The 22,410-nt window shown below is 34.8% G+C and overlaps 1 protein-coding gene across 7 annotated transcripts in view; it reads left to right on the top strand.

The window, feature by feature from the left end:
- The window catches only part of SNTG1 (syntrophin gamma 1), a 314,340-nt gene that overhangs the window by 146,353 nt on the left and 145,577 nt on the right, over positions 1-22,410 (top strand). For 6 of the 7 annotated variants that reach the window (XR_013340046.1, XM_077783688.1, XM_077783680.1 and 3 more), the window contains exons 2-3: positions 11,632-11,686; positions 20,496-20,630. Coding sequence is in view for 6 of the 7 variants with exons in the window: in XM_077783688.1 (XP_077639814.1) it covers positions 11,660-11,686; positions 20,496-20,630 (162 nt within the window). In the remaining variant the exon portion in view is untranslated. Of the gene's footprint in view, positions 1-8,423; positions 9,200-11,631; positions 11,687-20,495; positions 20,631-22,410 lie in introns of those variants that run through there. The other variant, XM_077783684.1, reaches the window with a different exon arrangement.

Genomic DNA, 22,410 nt, shown 5'->3' with positions numbered 1-22,410 from the left:
ACACCATATTATAAGAATCCAAAATAACTGTGAACCTTGATGGATATTTACTACTTGTCAGTCCTTATCATCTTTCCCAAACCATGCTCATGTTCAAGTGGTAGGTTGCAAATTGTCACAGCAGTGCTTTCAGACTTTCATGATATTTTATATGTTCACGTTTAATGATGGTAAAAACTGCTGCTTGAAGACTGCTACTATTTTAACAGAAAGCATTTAGTATTCAGAAGAAGAATAAAAAAAAAAAGGAACTTGACTAACTTAAACAGCAGGAAGATTTAAATATTTCTCATGGAGCGAGCCATTGTTTTAAGCAGGATTTGATGGCTGATAGACCGTGAAGAAATGCAGCAACCTGGAAGTTGTGCTGTTGCTAGGAGAGGTAATATTTGCAACACACCTTAAAAAAATCCTAATTTTCAAAGGAGAAGCATTTCCCAAGGAGTGAAACACTCTTTAATATCTTCTTTAGCATTCTAGTTTTCACCTACTTTTAATTCAGGCTCTGCCATCTATGCTTTATGAAGAATTATCTTAAAATATGATCAAGTATCACAGTCAAACATTAGAAAACACTTTTGAAGCCAGAACCATCAGTAAAGATTCCCTCTCAATGTCAGTATATTATACTTCACAATTTTTTTCCTGATAAAATTTCTCTCTCAAATATAACTGCATGATACCAGGATTTCTTAGACCAATTTTTACTTGGGCACGTTTATTAAGTGGCAAAAGAACATACATTTTGGGTTCTCTGAGTAGCAGAGTCCTTGAAGTTAAGTTTCAGAACTTCTGCTAAGCCATCATTTCTCATTGTCATGTATAGGTCTCAGATTTAACTTGTCTGCCATTTACTCTCAGTATGTCCTTGTAGTTTACCCTGGTGGCCTTGCTGTCACTTACCCCGAAAGCAAGAGGCTAGTCTTTTCCCTGGGCTATGTAGTCGTCAACAGATTCTAAAAATAGTATTTTGTTCTACTGCATGATCTTAATTTAGCTGAGCTTCCTGCCTTAATCATTTCTTTGTGACAGTTTTGCCAAATCTCAGATCCTCAAACAAGCTGTACAGCCTCACAACACCCATATTCATCTCCTACATCAGTGTCTTGTGTTAACATTGACTTAATTTGCCTTAATTCAGTGTGTCACTGGAAATCTGTACAGAGCTTGTTCTCTTTCCGTATCTCTCTTTCACTTTAATATTTCTAAAATGATAAAGCATGCTTTTAAGCAATTGTGATTTAGATGGTACCCAAAACTGCATGTTGAAGTAATTTGTTTTCAGTAGGCATGTCACAAGCAATGAACTTTGATAGTTCTGGTAGTCTTGTGTAAAGATTTCTAAAATAAAGCCCAGTTACCATAGCTATGTGACTGAAAATGCAGGGGAATTATTTCTTAATGCATCTCTGACCCTCTTTCCTCAATATTGCTTATAGTTGGCTAATCCCTAGGATTTACATATACTTCTCTTTTTCAAGTTTCTGTCTTTTGTGACCCAAGTCATCTAGGAGGAAGGAGAGAGGGAGAAAAAAAAAAAATGTAAAAAAGTTAGGTTCTTGCATATGCCTAAAGTACTTTCCTTCAGCTTACCAGTCGTAATTGGCATAGGGAATACTATTGATGAAAAAAAGTAGCAAAACTTATCCTAGCAAATGTGTAATGGGGAAATGAAATGAGTTTTAAAATATGTTTTTTCCATTTTCTCCTCCTTCACTTTTTTTTCCTTCCTTGGTCTACTTATTAGCTATCTCCTACCTCTTCTATCATGTTTTTCTTTTCCTGTTTGATGCTTTTTCCTGTTTCACAGATCTTTTTGGATGAGCACTGTGCTGTTGTGTTACTTTTATTAACCAAATCTCATTCTCTCTCAAAGTTTGTTCCTAGTTCCAGGACTCTGGGGGAAAATGCATGCTGAAAAAGAACCCTATACGTTCCTCTAGTTCCCCACAGGATGAGGGGATGGAGTCTTTAAACTGTAACCTTTACATTCCCTGAAATAGATTTGAAAGTGAATAAAGACATTGTGACCTGAAGTCTGTCCTCTGCCCTAGTCTCTTGCCTGAAAGACTTGGAAAGTAAAAAGGAAGAGCAAAACTCCTGCTTAGCTTCAGTGACTGTGTCTGAACTGAAGACCTTTGGTACTATTTAGTGCACCAATATATATATATATTCATCTACTATAGCAGTGAATTTTGGTGATATAATTGGAATTTTTGAAATTTGAGTCCTGTTTGATTTCAAGATTTATGTTTAAAGTCTAGATTTATGTTTAAAGTCTTTTAGGTAGGTTAAACATTGGAAAATACTTGAATTAAATAAAGGTATGCAAATTTAAGTCATCATTGTGTATGCAGTATGACTCAGTTTCAGTTACACATTCACAATCTAAATTTTCAACTGGAACCCACTTTAAAAAAAAGTTCACATAAAAAAGTAATCCATAATGAGATATCTTCTGATACTCACAGGGGTAAACACTTCAGAGCTGTCATTTGAGCTAATGTACTGGCTGTTACATTCTGCTATTCTTGTGAGTTTCCAAAATATAAAGTTCCTAGGTCATGTTTATTATTATGAATGAAACTGGCTTCTGGCATTGAGGTAATTGCATAAAACAGCCTACGTGCCTGGTTTTTAACTGTCTTTTCCTATGCAGTAGGGTAGCTGTGAGAAAACTGTCTATTAGCAGTCACCTTTTGCTAATTCCTGAGTCATGTAGCCTACTGCTTTGGAGAGGATTACTTGTCATGGACTAAATCCATGTAAGAGTCTGTACTAGCAGCTTAAGAACAGACACAATGAATTTGCTGGCATTGCTTAATTTTTGTATTCTATACCGAAATACTGCTGTAACGCTACAATGTCTGTGGAATTTGGATCTGATTTTGGGTGCATTTCCCTAGAATCAAATTTTCTGTGATAGCTACAAACCACATGCACTGTCATGAAAGTTGTCTTCTTCTTCCTCATCCCTCAGCATTCCCAAGGAAGAAAAAGCTTCTACAGTTTGACATATCCTAACTCTTTTCTGCTGACCTACAAAGTTTTAGATTCCCTTCCCCATTCTATTCACTTTACTCCTGGTAAAACTTTTTCATCATGAATTCAGCATCTTCCAGTCTGCTTGACTGTATAGTTCACATTCTCATTATCATTATTCATCTATATTTACTTGCATGTGAATGACAATCATAGAAGAAATAAGTCCCACCTTTATTACAATTACCTTGTGTCATAAATGTGTCCAGGATTTTACAAAGAAAAATCCTTACAACTTTCAATGTTTGTTGTCTTGGCATTCAGTGAGCTCAAGAGTGTATTAAGTACAATCTAATCTGAACAGTAGTTAATGATATAGCAAATGTGATAACCAAAATGAATAATTCCCACAATGTGGCTGATTAAATAGTGACACTACTTACAGCTACCCACCCATGTGTGCCTTGCACAGGTTTCATTGTGTGGCAACTCAATGTTCCTGGATCAGCACAATTTACCACTAGCCAGTGTTTATCTCAATCAACCTGTTTCTAAAAGCTGAGCACTCTATTGTTGGTGTTCATTTCTGACTTACTGTGATAGCCTTATAGCAGGATTAACACCCTGCAGGATAGGGATGTGTGGACAGTTGGGATGACCATTTCACAATCCCATTTCAATCCACTTCCATACGAAAGGATTTTCAGTGAGGGGTGCTACTCTCACAGGGATATTTTCTAATTAGCTCTAAAGTATTTCTCACTGGCTACTTAGCTTTGTTTTAATGATACAATGCTTTAAGTGCTCTGTTTTCCTATGTGGCATATTTTGCATATCTCAAGTTCCCTTTTTATATATTTTGACAATGTACTACTGCAGGAATAGTTTGACAGTTAATAAACTTGACATGATGATATTACAACAGCACTACTAGAAAATTCCTGCTTTCTGGATTCCAGAGTAGTTAAAGAGGCTTTTGCTGCAATCATATAAAAACTCAAGTGGAAGATTAATTTTTGATTAATTTTGAGCCAAGTTGTTGGTGTTGGTTTTCTATACATACTGAATTCCTCTATAGAAAAGCACCTGCTGTAAAATAAAAAGGAAGGTGTTGAAGACTATGCAAATAATGATCATGGTATCTCTATTGGCTAGAATTTCCTAGTTCATGGCATTATTCCACCTTCCTTTGCTGGCAACTCTTTGAAATAGGTTACTGTTTGAGTTTGTTTGTTTGTTTTGTGTTTTTATTTTGTTGGTTTTTTTTTTTTTTTTTTTTTTTGTCTGCTTGGGTTTTCTACCGTAACCTAAGGAAGTGTTTTGTTTACTGGTAGCTTTTATAAGTGACTTTTCAGCTAAGGCAAAACTATAGCAGCAGCTGCAATAAACCTTGGTTTTCCTCTCTATTACAGCTATGCTGTCCCAGAGATGCCAAAGCAAATACATATTTCTTATTGGTGACCACAGGAACTGACCACAGGAACATGCTTTTTGTAATAGGAATTCTCAGACAGGGATATTGCTGCTCATTACAGGACCTGGTACTAGAAGCTAAGTTGCAGTTCAGACTTACTTCTAATCAAGTGGTCAGTTAAACACATTGATTTAATTTTTTTTTTTTTTTGTTATTGACTTGATTAGTTATGGGAAATCTTCAAGTTCATATTTTATGGAAGAAAGGAAGGAAAAAAAAAAGCAGTGAAGAAAATCAGCCATATTCAAGGATCAATGACCTGACACACTAAACAACAAGAGTTTGTATAGCAGTGCAACTCATTGGTGTCTTAATCCACTTTAAATAGGAAATCTGTGGTGTTGCTCTTATAATGTCCATTTTTTTGTTTTGTTTTTTTTTGTTATCTGGTATTTTACCTAGGTGAATCTGATAACAGAGTATAGTAATTTGAATTCAATATATCTGCAAACATTGTTATTTAACAAAAATAAGTACCTGATTATTTTCTTTTTTTTTTGTTTGCACTGACTCTGTTTACTTCTATAGGTTCTCAAACTTCCTGTCTGCCTTTGGTGGCTTCCAGTCATATTCCCCAAACCTTTTTGCCTCTGATAGCCCAATTCTATTTCAGTAAAGAAACTGACTGCAGTTGTGAAACTGGTGATGGTGGCAATATCTAAATAGAAAGCAAACTCCAAATAACAATATGAAAATGTGCACTGAAAGGTAAATTATGCCAGTTGTTTTAGTGGGATGCTGTGGTTTCTGCTGCCATCTCAGTGGGAAGGAATGATAAGGTCTAGTGCCATTGCAAATGTGTCACATTGTGATATGTAAGTTGGTAATGTAAAATTGACAGTTTTTTGCTTTTGTGAATATAAAACAGGAATGTTCTTTTCAATGGTAGGAATGATTTCATAAAACATAATAAAAACAGACCAAAAATGTTTTGACCATAGTCAACTAATTTCAATCCCATCAAAATAAGGAAAGGTCATAATTAAATATTGGTTTGGCTATGGGATTTCAAATGAAATTTATATTTTTATTTGTCCTGAGTCAATTAAAGATTACTTCTTCCTATTGTTTTCATTGAAGTTAATGTAACTTCTGAATTTCTCTGAGAATAGATTTTGTAATTTCTTTCAGTTATTCATATCTGGTTAGTTCAAGCTCTCTCAAGACATACTGGCATTTATGATTCAAACTGTATCAAATGAGCAGAAATTATGTTATAGCTATTAGAAAATCCTGGTTTGCATTTTCCATGGTATATGGGAAAAATTTTAGTCAATTGAAAAATGGAAATATGTGCTTCTTTTTACTCTTGTAAACTGGACATGAAACATATTCATATTATTTTAATTCAACAATCTGTTATAAGTCCGATATCATGTCCTTTCTTAGTTTAATCTGATTTCAATTTTCATTATTCATTGCCTATTGTTATTTTAATTTTTCTTAAGCAGGGTATACAGATTTTTGAAATATCACTGTGAATGATTATTTTTTCATTAAGAACTGCAGTTAACTCTGGACATGTCACATGCTTATATATGCAAATATAAATATATTTGTCAGGTGTTCATAAAGGATCTAAAAATCTTAGATAAATACTTCTCAAGTATTTACTGCCATTAATTTATTTTATAACCTTCTTTAGGAGATTGATACAATATTTTTGGCTTGTTTCTTTTAACTTAAATCAAAAGATGCAGCATAATGTGGAAAGTCTCACTGAATTATTGGTATTAGGCATATTGCCAGGGGCATGAAATTTACATTTGAGTGTGAAACAATTGCCTTGGCAGAGGAGTGCCAGTATGTCTTCTGTATGAAAGTTTTGTGTTGAGAGATAATGGAAGGAAAATCCAGACTTCAGTGCCAAAAATTCACAGAAGAACTTCTCTTTGTCTCTGACAAAAAGCACTGTTATTTAGGCAAAACTGAAAAGTTTTCTAAATCATGTCACAGTTCATGCAGCCTCCAGAGCAATGAAGAATAAGGAGACATTTAGTACAAGCCTGAGCTCTGACATGTGCACTATCCTCTTTGAAATCATGTACATAATTATATTTAGACACATACATTGAATCACCAAAGGGTAACATTGGAAAAGTGAGAAACCAGGCAAAAGTTTTTTTTTTTCTCCTGACAGCATTCAAGACTTTGACCCAGAGCCAAACTTTCATGCTCCAGTTTGCCATAGTGCGTTTCACATAATGACATGGACCAACAGCCTGCTGCCATTTAATATCACTGTTTTGAAATTATTCTCCTCTAATACTGCTTTTCTTTCTGAAAGATTGTGTGTTGCTTTGTTCTGTTTTTTTTTTTTTTTTTTTGTGAGTTTGTTTGTTTGTTTGTTTGTTTGTTTGTTTTGCCATTTGCAATCATTTTATTTTGCCAAGCCAGAACAGACTGGGTGACTTGTTAGGTCATTTTGTGAGTGTTTGTTCTGGGGGACACTGGATAATTGTTAATGCAAACAGCACTGAATAAACAAACAGAAGCCCAGGAATATTCATTCAGTTAATACTGCCTTCTGGATCACTGACTATGGAAAAAAATTGTTGTTTGTAGAGTGAATCATTAATTTGGCTTGCATATTGAATAGGCTTGCCACTAAAATAATAAATTATGACTGGCAGATAAATACGATACTTGTTTTAACCAGGGTAAAATGAACAAAACATTAAAAAACATGTGAGTTACTAATTGCCAACTTCAATTCTTTTGACTCATGAGCTTTGCTGAAAGCTGAACATTTTGTTAAAAAGCTTTGTCAGGTAATTATTTTCCTCACTGCCAAAGAACTGCACAGGTTTGCTGATTCCAAAGTTCATCTTAGTCTTTGCACTATCTGGTAGATTGAGGTACATACAGCTGAGGGTCTTCCAGCTTCGTGAGCATCCTTATTCTTACATTAATTTATTAAAATTGTAGTTCTGTGCAATGGATATACAGATCCTCCTTTATGTATTGAATTTTGTGAGGACGTATGAGGAAGTGCTGGAATCTAGAGACTGTCTGTTGCCAACTCAATGAGAAAATTTTCAGCAAATGAGTTTAATATGTAAATTACTAAAAATCATTATGTTAACTGAACATAAGTAACTCAGTGGTCAAACAAGATATAATTGAAGTGTGCTGGAAAGCAATAACTGAATGAGGGTTTATTAATCTGCAGTTACTCAACTGCTCCTTTGATTTACTGTTGTGTCTGCATGCTTCTGACCACTCTCCAGTACCAAACACCTTGTGTCAAGCTGCATTGAATGAATATGTGTTCATGGAACTTGGATTTGAAGTAATGTTTCTCTTTTTCCAGAAATACTTTTATTTCCTGTGAAGCACAAAGGATTAGCTATGCTATATGTAAGGATAAATTCTAAATCTATTTTCCCTATTTATAATAGAGAAGGTTTGGGGTTTAGTTTTAATTATTGCTATAAAAAAGCCTTGCAGAGTTACAAATGTTTAATTTCCTAACACATAAAAACGACAGATATGGTTTTCTTCTATAGCTTTAAAATGAAGAGCCCAAAATATTTTGGCAAGAATAGAGGCAGAAGGACTTCAAAAGGCAAACAATAGTAGTAGATTATTATCATAAGTAGTTGCTGGTCTGTGATTTCTGCCTTTGGAATATGGTTTTAGTCTCTTTCCCCATTCGCAGTTCAGACATTTCTCAGACAATAAGAATTTCTTGTGATTTTTCTCCGTCAAGTAAGACATATACAAGTGATTTTCAGTGATATCATATACTAAATAAAATTGCATTTGATAATGCATAATTTTTCTATATACTTGTTACTTGTGCATACAGTATTGTATCCTTATTTTGTACTAGTAACCTTGAGAATGAAGTGTTTCATACTATCAGTAGTGTTTCATTTGGCTTTTGGTATTTCCTGCAGTTCACAAAGTGTCTCTTCTTGATGGGCACACGAGAAATTTTGTTTCCTATCTTATTTCATTATTGTATACTGGAATATTCAGTCTTGGAAGTACTTTGTGAAATTACATCTATTATACCACTGGAATATGACCTGATTCATTATAAGAAAATCAGAGTATGGCTCAAGTGCTCAGTGCATTATCCTAAATGAAGCTTAGTCTCTGAGGGCTGCTGTAGTCTTCATCTTTGCCATTATGTTTTAGCCATTGATTTCCCCTTAGAACACAAATGCCATAAAAATACTGCTTGGTAAATGTTTCTTCAGTATTGAATAACTGCTTTTTCTGCCAAGGAGGTGTCAAAATCCCTTTACAACCTGTCTGTCACACACTGTTCCTTTTACATGCATCAGCAGAGGTCAGCTAAATAGGTCTGATAACAGTTTTGGGGGAGATGCAGATGGCAAGTCAAATTGAAAGGACGGCAGGTAACTTTTCAAAGCTTGCTTGTTTATGTATCTTTGATTGCAGTGGTTCCCAGCCCCTTCAGAGGAAGGCACACTGCTTTGGAGCCTTTGTTTCTCTTTGAGTGATGCGCGCTGTTCATGCTTCCCTCTGTGCCTGCAAACCAGACTCTGTCCTGGAGCTGTTTCCTCTGCACCTCCTCCACTCAGAGCCACAGGCAGCTCCTTTCTCACATTCTGAAGCACAGTTTGTCCCAGAGCAACCTAATGGTGGGGAGGGGCAAAAAAAAAAAGAAAAAAAAAAAATATCCAGGCTGTAGGAAGCTCCTATGAGAGCTAGAGAAAGTTGTGAAAGTGGCTGTGATTTGGAGATGGGGTTGCAGAGATTAACCAGAAGGTATCTGTAAGCAATTTGCTTCACAGTTTATAATTTTACAATTTTTTTTTTTTTTTTTTTTTTTTTTGCAATTACTTAGGTTTATATTTTCTGCCTTTTTTCATGTGTTACAGGAGGAGAGAATTGGTAATCACTGGGGCTTTTACAGCATAAAATATAACATTTCTGCATGATGCATGATATATATTCCTGTAATTTAATTATCTAGAGTGTTTATTTGGGGTATAAATGCTGGAAACAACGACATTTCTGAGATTATTTATGAGGTACTGCACTTTGTAATCAAACCTTCTGTGTGCTGTTTGTGAAATATCAAGTGTTATAAAACTGCTGATAGTCAGAAAAAGAACATTGATAATGGGCTTACATTCTCTGTGCAGCTGCAGATGAGAATCAGTAGGAAATAGAGAGGAGAAGAAGCAGTGGCAGCTGTATTGCAAAGATTAGTTACTGAGATGTTGCCTGTCTGAGGAGCACATAAACTCTCTGCAAGGAATTTTATTTTGTGTTGAGAATTATGTGTCTCCAGCTTTACATTTTAGACAATATTTTATTAGTAAGAATTCTTTTTTATTTCCTCTGTGATAATGCAAATATTTCTGAAGTAAGTAAATAAATACATTATACCTAAAAAAGAAAAAGAATAAAAAAGGAGTCATACTGAGTTATAGAAATGAATGAGGTTAGGCAATGTTTAGATCAAAGAGGAGCTAAAAGAGAATGAAAATGGAATTGTCATTGACTGTGGAACCAAAGTTACCCAAATCCAAACTTTGAAGATTTTTTATTAATAAGGGAGAACATAACACAAGAGAATAAACTTTTGACTGCAGTAGGAATTAGTGACCTGCCATGACCAGGGCCCAAGAAAGGAGTGCACTGTGCATTACTTCAGTTTATGCTTCAAAGATACATGCCCTTATAGTTCCAGAAGGCTAAGTTCTCAGAATATTTGGCTAAGGTGAGTAAAGTCTCTTTTTGACTTCACTTTATTCAGCTGAAAAAAAGAGTTCATGAAGATTATGAGGAAACATACTTTGTAACACAATGACTGACCCACCAGAGAGAAAATCTTTGAAATAGTATTAGTGACCTTGATTTTATGAGCGTTTTTGATAGCAGTATTACAGATACAGTTCGTTATTGGATCTTGCTGCTTGTGTAAAGCTGATAAGGAAGGAATGATGATGGGTCATTTTCAAATTTCTGAATTATAACCTAGCCAACCTACGCTATCTCTGCTAAAAATTAGTCTAGAGAACAGGCTGTGAAACAGGCAAGCTCAATAAATAGTGAACATTAACCTCATATGTGTGCTGTTCAATAAACCTGCATTGAGGCCAGCAAAATAAATCAAGAGACTTAATGAAAAGATTTTATTATTATTAAGAGGTTCAATTGTAATTAATAGGTCTTAAATTTTTGTACTTTGTGAGAAATTTTAAATTTTATTTTAAACTTAGGTTAAGGGTGCAAATTTTGTGTTGGAACTTTGAGTACTATACCTATACAAGTAATGGTAAGCACATTATTTGTGCAAAATAGCAATAAAATACTTGGTGAAGGGAATTTTATTATGGGATTTTTTTTTTCCCCAGGAATTGAATTAAACTACTGTTTTGCCCAGGACTGTTTTGTGTATCCTGAAAATGTTACTGAATGATGATTCATGAGTGTTTCTATTGCAGACCCAGCAGCCGGACACTGTTAGTAGCATCTGCTAGGACTCTGTTCCAGTGGCTTTATCACATAAATAAATTAATGCATAAGTGTGCATGGTGGTGAATACACTTTAAGTAAAGGCCAGGCAAAGTAATAATCGCAGGATTTGGTGTGACATTTTGCCAGCACTCACACGTATTCCTGACTTTTCTAATATTTGTTTTTCAACTCATAAATATTTCTGGAGAGTAAGCACACTGTTAAATGACAGCAGCTTCTGTGGAGAGATTAAGTACATTAATAAAATATGAGACAAAAGGTGAGTGATGGTTTTTAATTAGGGGAGAAACAAACAAAAAAAAATTTAAAAGAGAGGGAGTGTTCTGAAGAGCAACACTTAATTGTCTCCATTTTTGATACTTTTGAGTATACTTTTTACATATGAAAGAAAAAATTGGAAAACATAAAAAGAAAGAAATTTACACTTGCAATAAGAACAGTATGTTTGAATCTCCTGTGAAAGGGAGGAGGTGGTATGAACATACGCATTCCTTTGATTATATTCAATGAAACCAGGTTGTGTACTTTATAAGAACAGGAACAACTTCTAACATCTTCCTAATCCTGTTGCAACTTTGATCATTTCTTCTTTTAAGCAATGGCTATAACTGGACCTAAGAAAGACAAGTGCAATGGCTCATCTCAGACAGATAACTTTTATGTTCTGCTATATCTTTTTCATTCTAATGAAATCTTTCTCTCCATTTTAGACAAATATCACTTGCTGTGTCATAGCACATGGATTTCAGGACCGCCTGTGAAGAGGTAGGATCAGATTTTTTTTCAAATAGTAGAATGAAAGTCAACGAACTTTTAATCCTTTTTATATTCAAGATACCTTTTTCCCCCCTTTTCTTCCCCTGAAGTTTTAGGAATTATACAGTCAAATATAAGTTATTCAGCTGATCAGTTCATGGTGGCAGATGGACTTTGTAGCAGAAGATGAAAGAATTTGCGCAAGTGTATTCATCTCTAGGCCTCACCTCTGTTCCCATTTACCCCTTTAGGCACAGTGTAGGTGCAGGCAGCTAAATTTTGTGTGAGCTTTGCTCTTCTTGAATTGTTTATATCTGAAAGTCTGTACATGAAGAAAAATGTCAATGGAGCCAGGAATCTGTCTGGTGCTGCTCAACAGAATCAAGGGGGAAATGTAGAAGTATGGAAAAAAGGTGGGTGGGGAAAAGGGAAGCTGTGAGGGTGACCAAAATTAAAAGCAATTCCATTCAGATTTAGTGAAGTAAGTGAGTAATTTTTGTCTAGAATTAGTTTCCTAATGTCAATGCAAAGTACTTCAGTCGCCCTCCACCAGAGATGAGGGAAGTGCTTTCTGTGTTTCTACTGATTTGTCTTAGAGAAAGCAAATAAAATGTATTTGTAAACATTAGCAAGGACATCTTATTTACTCAGTGATTGTCTATGTACAGTTGCTTAAATGTGATTTTAACAACTTCAGCAATTGAGACACAGTGAGAACTATTTACAGCAAATTATGTAATGATTTTAATGCACTGTTATAATTAAAAAATCATAACAATTACCTGTACACTGAAAACCACAAACAGCATTTAGAAAGGTAGGACTGGAAACAAGAATACTGGATAGACCTTTAAGTGTGACCATGATCCTATGAAAAAGTGGAAATTAAGGGATTGGAACAGCACTAAATCAAGAACTGCAGCTAAAACCTGACTTGGGAATCAGTTGGAATAAATTAGGGGCGAAGAGAAAATAAGCAGACTAAAGAACACTAAATCATGACAGCATTTTGAAAGGAGTAGCAGGGTCAAAAAGTCACTCCTAAAATGAACCTTGCCTTTGGGAAAGAATACTGTGATGTTTTTCCAGGATGGTATATATCAGGCTGTAATACCTCAGAAGATGCATGCATGGTGTAAATTCTATAGCAATATATCCCAGATTATTTGCATGGAAGAAGACATTCTTATTAATCTTGAGGTTTGGCTTTTCAAATAGAGTATTTTCAGTTGGAAGGAGCATGCAATGATCATGTAGTCCCATTTCCTAACTGCTTCATGGCTGACCAAGAGTTAAAGCATGTTATTAGGACATTCTGGTTTTGATTTTATTATTATTATTTCTTTTTTCATTCACTTATTCAGGTAAAGAGGAAGATAAGTATTATTTTCATAGGTTTTTTTTATATTGTTATTCTTTAAACTCTATAGATTATTTAGTGGCAATTAACTTCACTCTGTGTCCAGCAGGTATAATGACAAGAGCAGTCACAGAAAGATGGCTTGGCATACAAGTCCTATTTTAGCCTTTACAATTCAAGTACCCTGGCAGATCTGTTTCACTTCGTATCTAGTTTCTAATGGGGGCACTGATTTCAAAATTAGCTCTTTAAAAATCATCTGATTTGCAGAGCTTCCATGGTAGACAAGGGAAGGAGAGGATGATTCCACCCATCCTAAAAAAAAACTCCATAATCTGGAGACTGCAAAGAATGTTTACTAAGAAATTTCTGATAATGGCAGTAAAAGTTTTTGTGAGGCATCTTGGCTGTCTGATCTTCCTCTTCCTCTTTTTGTTTCCTTTCATCTGCATATCCTGGTGCTGTGGCCACTACACTGCAGAGGAACTGAGATCACTCTCCCAAGCTGGTGAATGCATCTCAGATTCTTGTTGATACTTCTCTCCTTAGTAATGGCAGTAAATGATTTCAGCTGAGTTTCAATTAGCATAAAACCAAAATTTTCCACATAGATGCACTGAGGCTAAAGCATGTTTTTCATGGTGACCATGACATACTCATTTTTTTTTCCTCAAATGACTTTTCATTCTAATTAACTTCTGCTCTAGTGCACTGGAGGTCTCTGAGGGAACCTTAGTTCTTTCATAGTACTGATGCTTTCATGCATCCCTAATTTCTTCTAGTGTCTACTAGTGAGATTTGGTTTGAGATTTGGACACTGAAATAGTCTTGTCTCCTTATAGGTACCTGCATGTACACTTTGTGCCTAAGTTCCTGCAGCAGATCTCATTGGAGCAGTCAGAGTTATTATAATGAGAGGTTAAAAACAGATATGTAGACAGGTAGAGTTCATTTCCAATCTCAAAGTGATTTCTAATATCCTAAGGATTTTTTTCTCCCCCAAGCATCTTATCTTCAGGCTGTGCTGCCTTTCAAGGCATCTTAAAGTAATTTTAGTCTGCAGGAAAGTAACTACAAAAAGAAGACATCTTACACACATAGACACATTTTTTAAGGGAAACTATCTGCCATCTGAAGATGTGATTTTTTTTTTTTTTTTTTTTTTTGGTGTGTGTGGCTTCTCTGCCTGCTACTTCTGGGAATTTTTTCACTGTTTCATATTTCATTATTCAGTATTCCATGCTCTTTTCCCTCGCTGATCAGCAAATATATCAATTTTTTTTTGTCCTTCTATTTAACGATATTTAAACCATAAGACTATCCAGCTTCTCTTTTACCCTTTATCCCAAGCTTTTTGAACTTTACAAGAGCATAAATCACAGAGTCACTGGGTTCTCAAAACGCTCTCCTGTACTCACTTGACCTTATTCTATATTCTGGAAACTATCTCTTGGAAGATAACCTCAGTCTCTGACATAATACTGTCTTCTGCAGTGAAAGTATCCTTCTGTTGAAATTGAAGACCTGGGATGTTTATAATGCATTAGAACATTTTGCCCTGTGATTTTTTTTAAGTTCATCTTTTCCATGTACTTTATCAAAGAGCTGCAGTAGCAGCTTTCTAACTTTTTGAAATCTCATTCTTTACTTCTAATAGCTTGACTTCCCCCACCCCCCAATATAGCATCAGACTTATTTAATTTAATAAATACCCCATTAATTTTCCTGCTTACACTCTATTCATTTGTTTTCACAGTAGTGTCCATTGTTTCTTTGAAGGATTAATTTGAATTGGTAAACTGATTGTCCTCTGCTTTATGAATTGTGTAAATGTTCTTGTAGACTTCACAAGCTTTAAATTTTATATGTTCTGTTATTTAAAGGTGTAGTGATCTCTATGTAAACATCCATCTAGATCAGGGGGGAGCTTTCCTGCAACAAAACAGGTTTAAAATTTTAAGCCATATTTAGCTTTCTTGCTAATTTCTTTCCTAACTATTGTTATATACTTTTATGGTCTGTTTCTCGTCACCTTTATGTCATTTTCTTATTCACACATTTCAGACTAAGCTGCTGTTTTCCTTTGTTTATAAATACTATTAAATAGCAATACTGTGGGTTTCTGGGATTTTTCTTAAATGAAGCTTCAACTCATGGTATAACCTCAAAATCACATGATGGAAAATAACTCATAATTTACAATATCTGTTAGAATGTAATAGGTGAAATAAATATGAAGAAACATACATATTCTCACAATAACCTTCAATTCTATATTACTTTACTTTTTGGGTTCAACTCTATAGTCACAGTAAACTCATTGGCAACTCAGACATCAAAGTGGCATCCTTACAGTGTCAGAAAAATAAAATTATCTCTCTGAAGAAGTACTGTAGCTTAGTAAGAAGCTCATATATATACATATTTATGTAAAAACATATTTTTTCCAAATGTCTAATTTAGTTTATATTTCAGGCTGTATGAAACAAGGAATTTCTCTATAAGAATTCATTCTTTCAATGAAATCACTTAGAAAGAATACCACAGCAAATACTTCCCTAGCAAATACCTGCCAAATCAAATGAAAATAAATTCAAGTCCAAATTTGGAATTTTTCTGCAGTTCTTTCAGACTGGAGTATACAATTCATATGCAAGAAAGGACTTGCTGTCCTTTGGATTGGAAAATGTTGGTATCTGATTGAAGAGGCTCTGAATGACAAGCTGAACACATCCCTGTGTGTCTGGGCTGCATTCCAGTTTTTGGCAATATAAGTGCTTTCCACTTAATCTAGCAATACCTCCACAGAATGTGTAGCTGGACTATTTAAAAAACATCCCATATATAGTTCTGACACATATTCCTGCCTCTTGAATCCATTGCTATTACCTCCTTAAATCCAATGTCATTACTTCCTTAAACCTCTGATTCAATTTCCTTTTTTATTATTGTACTTAAGATTATGAAGCAGTGACAGGCATATCTCCAAATATTCAGAGGTCAGCCTCAGTTCAAATAAGTATCCAAAAGGGTAGATATTAATCTGAAGGAACTAGGTACACATTTAAGGCAGTTTTGTAACCCATTCTCCTTGCTGCTATCATGTTCTTGATAGTAGAAATAAATTTCAAGGCTTAAAACCAAATTGCAGAGGCTTACTTTCTTTTAAGACATAACAGTCAAAGTAGAAACTAAGAATCTAGGTCACCTTGCATAGAAAATGGGCCAAGATTTTTTCTTTCCCCCTCTTTCTTTCTTCCACTTGTTTATGGACTAAACTATTCTGGGATATTTGTTGAAGTCTTCCTTCTGATATGAAACTATGAGAAGCAAAGCTAAATAAATAGTTTTATTACTGTAGGGCCAAAGACATAGATAAAATAGAAGAAAGGAGAAGATATAGCCATGTCTTGAAAGCTAATTACAAGTATTTCAAATTGCCTGAAAGACTGAGAAACTCTCCTTGAGAACTAAATATAGGAAATGTTTTAGAATTTTTTTTCATTGTCATAAATGACAAGAAAAAAAAATCAAAGACATAAAATGAAAAAAAAAAATCAACAGAAAATCTGCAAGCAGACTTGAATAGGCCAGGTAAATTAGAAAAAAAAAATATTTTGGAAGTTCTGCAGGAAATTTACTTCTAAATCAACAGGTAACTTTAATGATGTTTCTCCTGCAGTATTTATTTTGGTATGTGTTATGTAGGTACCCTGCTGCTAGTATAAATGTAAGAACTGTAGTTTTCATGTGTATTTTCTCTGAAATTATTTCTTTAATATTTGTGAAGGCCATTAAACAAATGTGGAATGTTTGTTTTGGTTTCTTTTAGCAAAAGAATCTTTAGGCTAGATCTTTTACACAGCCCCTATGGACAATGTGCTGTAAGTCAGGATATAATTTTTAAGGGGCCTTTTTTCATTGTCCTATTGCTAATAATGATCAGAGTGTGACCATATTCTCTGGAAAAGCAGTCTGCCTTAAGGGCTCTGCCCACCTCTGCTGTTCTCTGATAGTGACCTGAAGCAGAAAATTCACAACTGACGGATGTCACGAAGCAAAAGGAAATCAGTTTTCAACCCCTCTTGTAATTATATTAGTTCAGCAACTGTAAGCAGTTCCCAGGACATCAGTTCTTGCCACATCAGTGTTCTTATCTAACTCAGCTTGAAACTGTGTGGAATGAGATGACAGAGGCAACCTTGTGTGGATGCAACATCCACTGCATCTGTTACTTAGGTACCACTACCTTCCTTCATCACTGCTTTTGCTTGAAGCCACAGGCTCTTCTCTCATGTGGAAACTCTCACCTCTTTACAATGCTTCCATATGCATTCCTTAACACCTTCCTCTGCTTCATAAAAATGTGCCACTTCAAACACTCATTTTTTTTCCCATCTTTGCAGCACAGGAGCCAAACTCTATAAATAAGGTGATGTTCTTGGTGATTTGGGCTCACTCAAGGTTTGTTGGCTTAGCAAACTGTTATCAGCTGAACTCTACTTCTCTTTGCATGTTTGCTGGGAGGTGATGCAGTGTACCACACTGCATCACCTCTTCAAATGGAAGAGAGGGGAAGGCCTATAGGCTCTACAGCTGATCAGAATAATTTTGCTGGGGCCACACAAATAAAAATTTTTCTGTGTGCAGCAGAACTTGTACAGGTTGTCTTCCCTAATTTCCAGCTCTGGAACAGGATCTCGTATCTTTATTTTACTCAGTTTGTGGAATACTTTGAAGGAGGTAGGTGAGAGCAGCAAGAAAGAGGTTTTAACAGACAAAAATAAAACTATTTCATTCCGGTCCTTGTTCTCAAGGTCTTCTTTTGAAGTTACCTAACAAAACTCAGCTGCATTCTCCTCCTTAACATGGTTAATGCAGCTGTCAGGTTGGAGAGGGAAGGAGCTAGTATAATTGAAGATTTAATTTGAACTGTATTGTAAACTAGCTTTCATAAAACCCAACAACAGTAAAGTGGTTCATTACATTTTAGAATATCTGATGTAAATAAGGTCTTTGAGTGTGTGTAATCAATCTTTCCAAGGGCCAAAATATTTTGCTGTTTCCAAGCTTGATTTGCTTGTTCAGGCTGAATAAGCTCAGCTCCTATGCATTTAGAAACTGCCTTGAATTTTAATTTTATTCTAATGTCTAATTGTGCTTGCTGTAGTTGCCTCTAATTCCTACAAAGTAGCCCCTCAGCTTTTGTAGAAGGACTCTAGGGATTTTTTAATGTTATTGACCAAATTAGAAATGTGCAGTCAAGTAAGGCAGAGTTACTGTACACAGTGTATGAGAGGCAGAATTTATTCTATTGCCAGTTATCCAGGGAGGAGGAAAGGCATACTGCAAACTTTGCTGCAGAAAACAGACATTTTCTAAGTTTTATCCCCTTTGACCATAATTATTTTCAATCCACATTGTTCAACTTCCATTGTCACTTACTGCTTACTTCACAACTTCAAGGACAGAGAAGTTCCAAGGACATGACCATTCTTTATTTTAATAGTGTAACATTTTATGTATGATATGAGAGAATTTTGCAATGGTACTTAAAACCTAACTTCTTCTGTGATCCATTGATTTTGTCTGTGGACATTAATTAGTTTCTGTCTTATTCACAAAAAAAAAAAAAAGAAAAAAAAAGAAAAGACACCTTAATGTTAGAAAAATGGTGAAGGCTAACTGTTGACCGGAGGTTCGACTGACCTCAGTGTGAGTTCAAGGCATGGAGCTCTTAATTCTTTTCTTCTTCTTACCTAGATTAAAAAGAATAAAAACAATGTCAGAGCCACATTCAAAGTCATGGCTGAGTTATACACATTTGCTCCTGGCATCCAAGAAAAAACAATTTCCAAAGTTTGAGTGTTGAGTATGGAGCAGAAGTGACAGAACATTTTGTCAGCTCAGAACCTTATATAGAGCTATTTAAAGATTGTCCTCGACCTTTCCACCTCGTTTAAAGCCCTGTGAGAGAGATTTAAACTTCTCTTTTGCCAGTGGCCTACTGTCAGTTCCATATTTGTGTTTGTTCTCTCCATGCTATGGATGTAAGAACACATTATGGGGAGATCTTCCAAATCCTCTTCTAAACTCTTGTCTGAGTGAGAGCCCTCAGATTCAGCCAGGTCAGCCTTGGAGCTTAAAGTTCAGAGAAATACTTTTCTTTCATTGATCTCCTCTTAAACCAACTTTTCAACAGTTGTTGGATTGAAATCTGACCTCTATAAAGATAGTGAAGGTTTTATTGTTGGCACTGATGAGTCAAAGGTTTTCAGTAGCTTTTACGTGTGAATTTTCATCTGAGGTACATATGTATATCTATCTATCTATCTATCTTTCTATCTATCTATCTATCTATCTATCTATCTATCTATCTATCTATCTATATCTAATCTATCTATATCTATATAATCTATCTATCTATATCTATATCTATATAATCTATCTATATCTATCTATCTATATATCTATAGATATATATATATTTGCATAGATATATCTATCTATATCTATACATATATATATCTATGCAAATACTTGTGGTGATAAATGACTTGTAAAGAGAAGGTTTTAGATTGTTTGCCAGCAGATTTCTCATATTAAAAAAACTGCTATACTATTCGGAATTTTGTCCATTGATGAAGTCTTACAAGGAGTGCTATTTTCAAAATAATCTCCAGGGGAAATTAAATTCTGATGGTACTTTCACATGCCAACCTATTCAGTGCTCCCATGTATAATGCTCCAAAAGATAGTGCAAGTAGATACTACTGCAAAGGCACTGTTAATTGCTGGAAAATCATTTCTTGTAAATTGAGGAGTCCTACAGATTTCCTGATCTTCAGCCATAAGTGTAAAATACAGAAATGGAACCAGAACTAAGTTGCTACAGGGAGTTTTAGTCTTTATTTTTTCTTAATCTTAGTTCAGCATCCTCATTTGAAAAGGACCATAAAAAAGTTAAATCCATGTCGTATTCACAGACACGGAATAAATGGCCCACAGCTGGGTTTATGTAGCTGTTGGTAGTCACATCTGGTTATTTTGGAGGTGTCATTGTACTTGTTTCTGAGTCAAAAATGGTGTAATATGTGGAGGATCAGTTTTTATTTTGTGTCCAAGTGGAGTGTTTCATCATTTAATGAAAAGATAGAAAATAAGAGCACAGCTGATTTGAAGCAATTTGGAAGGACTTTCACAAAATTATCATGGGTGAAATATGAAATATCACCTTATTATTAAAAAATCTGCCTTTAATATTTACTACTCCAATATTTGTTCTCTTGTACTCTAAGCAGAGTAAATACAGTGATCATTGAAAATAGTTTTGTGTATTTGATAACATGTTTGTGGTGAATGTACCTATTTATCAAGTATTTTTATTCAAAATACCACTTCCAACAATTCTAAGTGCTAACTGAAAATAACTTTCTTTCTTTATTCCCTCCTTTGAAGACAAAGACAGGGGTTTGTTTGCTGCAGGATGGTAACCAGGAGCCTTTCAAAGTGCGACTGCACTTAGCCAAAGATATTTTGATGATCCAGGAGCAGGATGTGATCTGTGTGTCTGGTGAGCCTTTCTATTCTGGTGTAAGTAGTCTTTATTTATTCTTTAAGATGTTCTTTACAAAGAAAAAGTGCTATGTGTATGTGTGTGGGTGCATACATGCATCTGTATGCATTTCCTCCCATGGATTGGCATTTCATTTTGTACTGTTAATGTTTCTTTTGTGAGTAATTATCATCAATATCATCTAAGAAGCAGCAATAAGATAATAAGGTATATGCAAGACTGCAGTACTGCTTCTCCTCACTCACCCTTAGGTATGGGAGCCAATGAATATAGGAGAGATGACATGAGCAGTGGTTTTGGCAGGGAATACAGATATCTCAATGTAATTATGTATCTGAGTATTGTCTGTGGAGTTGATGAGATCATTATGGCAGGGCTTTTCTGGTAGAGGAGTTACCTTTCATCCTCTGTTGCTTGGGTTCCTTCCTGTGGTAGCCCAGCACTAGAATTGAGGAATGCTGTGAGAGTCACTAGCTTTAACAGGATATCATGTTAGCAGAGATGGAACAGTGAGATAATGGGGTTTATGTATTAAAGTTTTTACATGATGTGTCAGATTCTTTATTTAAGCATCCTATTGAATTTTGTGCATGAGAAACTGCAATTATTTGTAAGATCTGTAAAATTTTATATAGAATAATATTGTAGGGTTTAGACCTATTGTAATGAAAAGTTTTTATTTAATATTAAGAGATAGGTACAAAAATAATAGAAAACACTTTGTAATAATTTCTATAGACATTTTAATAGATAATGTAATTTTATTTTGTCGAGATATTTTTAAGATTTATGTGAAACTATCATTAGCATTCTGATCCCCCTTTGAGCTAAATAAAATAACCACAGAATTTAATGTTAAATCTTGTGAGGCATAGTGATATCTGTTCATACAAATGTTTTGTTAATGTTATTATTACTGTTTTGTTATTTCATTGCTGCTGTTGCCACATACTTACATCTCTAAATACAAGCACGGTAAAAAGATAGAAAGTGCAAATGAAAAATAAATTGCTAGAATGTTAGCAGTGCAAAGAGTGTGAAAGATTAATGAAAAAATGTATCAATTTTTTCTTCTCATGATTATGAATATCACAAGGTGAAGTCTTTGGAGCTTTTCTCTGAAACAAGAGGAACACATTGCTTAGAGTCTCCATAGAGTCTGGGTTTATTTGCTTGACAAATCTGACATTAGCTTCTGACTGTTTCATTCTGAACAAATACAGTTTGCAAATACAAGTCTGTATCCTTTATGTGGAATATAGATGCTCCTTTTACCCATCAGACTCCTCAGTTCCTCAATAGACAGTACATCCAGCAGCCAGAATAGAAGGAGTTATAAGTTCAAGCTCAAGCTGTAGTTGTTCAATTAGCAACATACAGTGTGGCACCATTATTCTACCAACACCATTCTGACTTTATTTATTAAAAGATTTTATCACTCAGAAATATGACTTTCATTATTCTGCTATAATATCTGTAATATCCTGCTGAACTTGTTATTTAAATGTCTTCATGAAATGCATATTAATTTATTTTTCCCTTTTCACAGCAAGACTTGCTCTTACAGTATTTGTCTCCTTAGTTTTGCAAAGGCTTTGCAGAAAATAATGGATTATTTGCTTCCCCAGTTAAACTCCCCCATGTTATTTGCATATTAAAGCATAACTCATTAAATGATTGATATTTGTGTGTTGATGTGGAGTTTCTTTTTCCTGGAAGTGTCATTGTTACAGTAGTGATTTTTGAGCACTTTACTCTGATTTCCTTTGGGATTAAGAATAGGTTTTTTAGCAGTAG

The sequence above is a fragment of the Lonchura striata genome, chromosome 1 (assembly GCF_046129695.1).
Source record: "Lonchura striata isolate bLonStr1 chromosome 1, bLonStr1.mat, whole genome shotgun sequence".
Taxonomy (NCBI): domain Eukaryota; kingdom Metazoa; phylum Chordata; class Aves; order Passeriformes; family Estrildidae; genus Lonchura; species Lonchura striata.
This window is presented reverse-complemented; position numbering and strand designations above follow the sequence as displayed.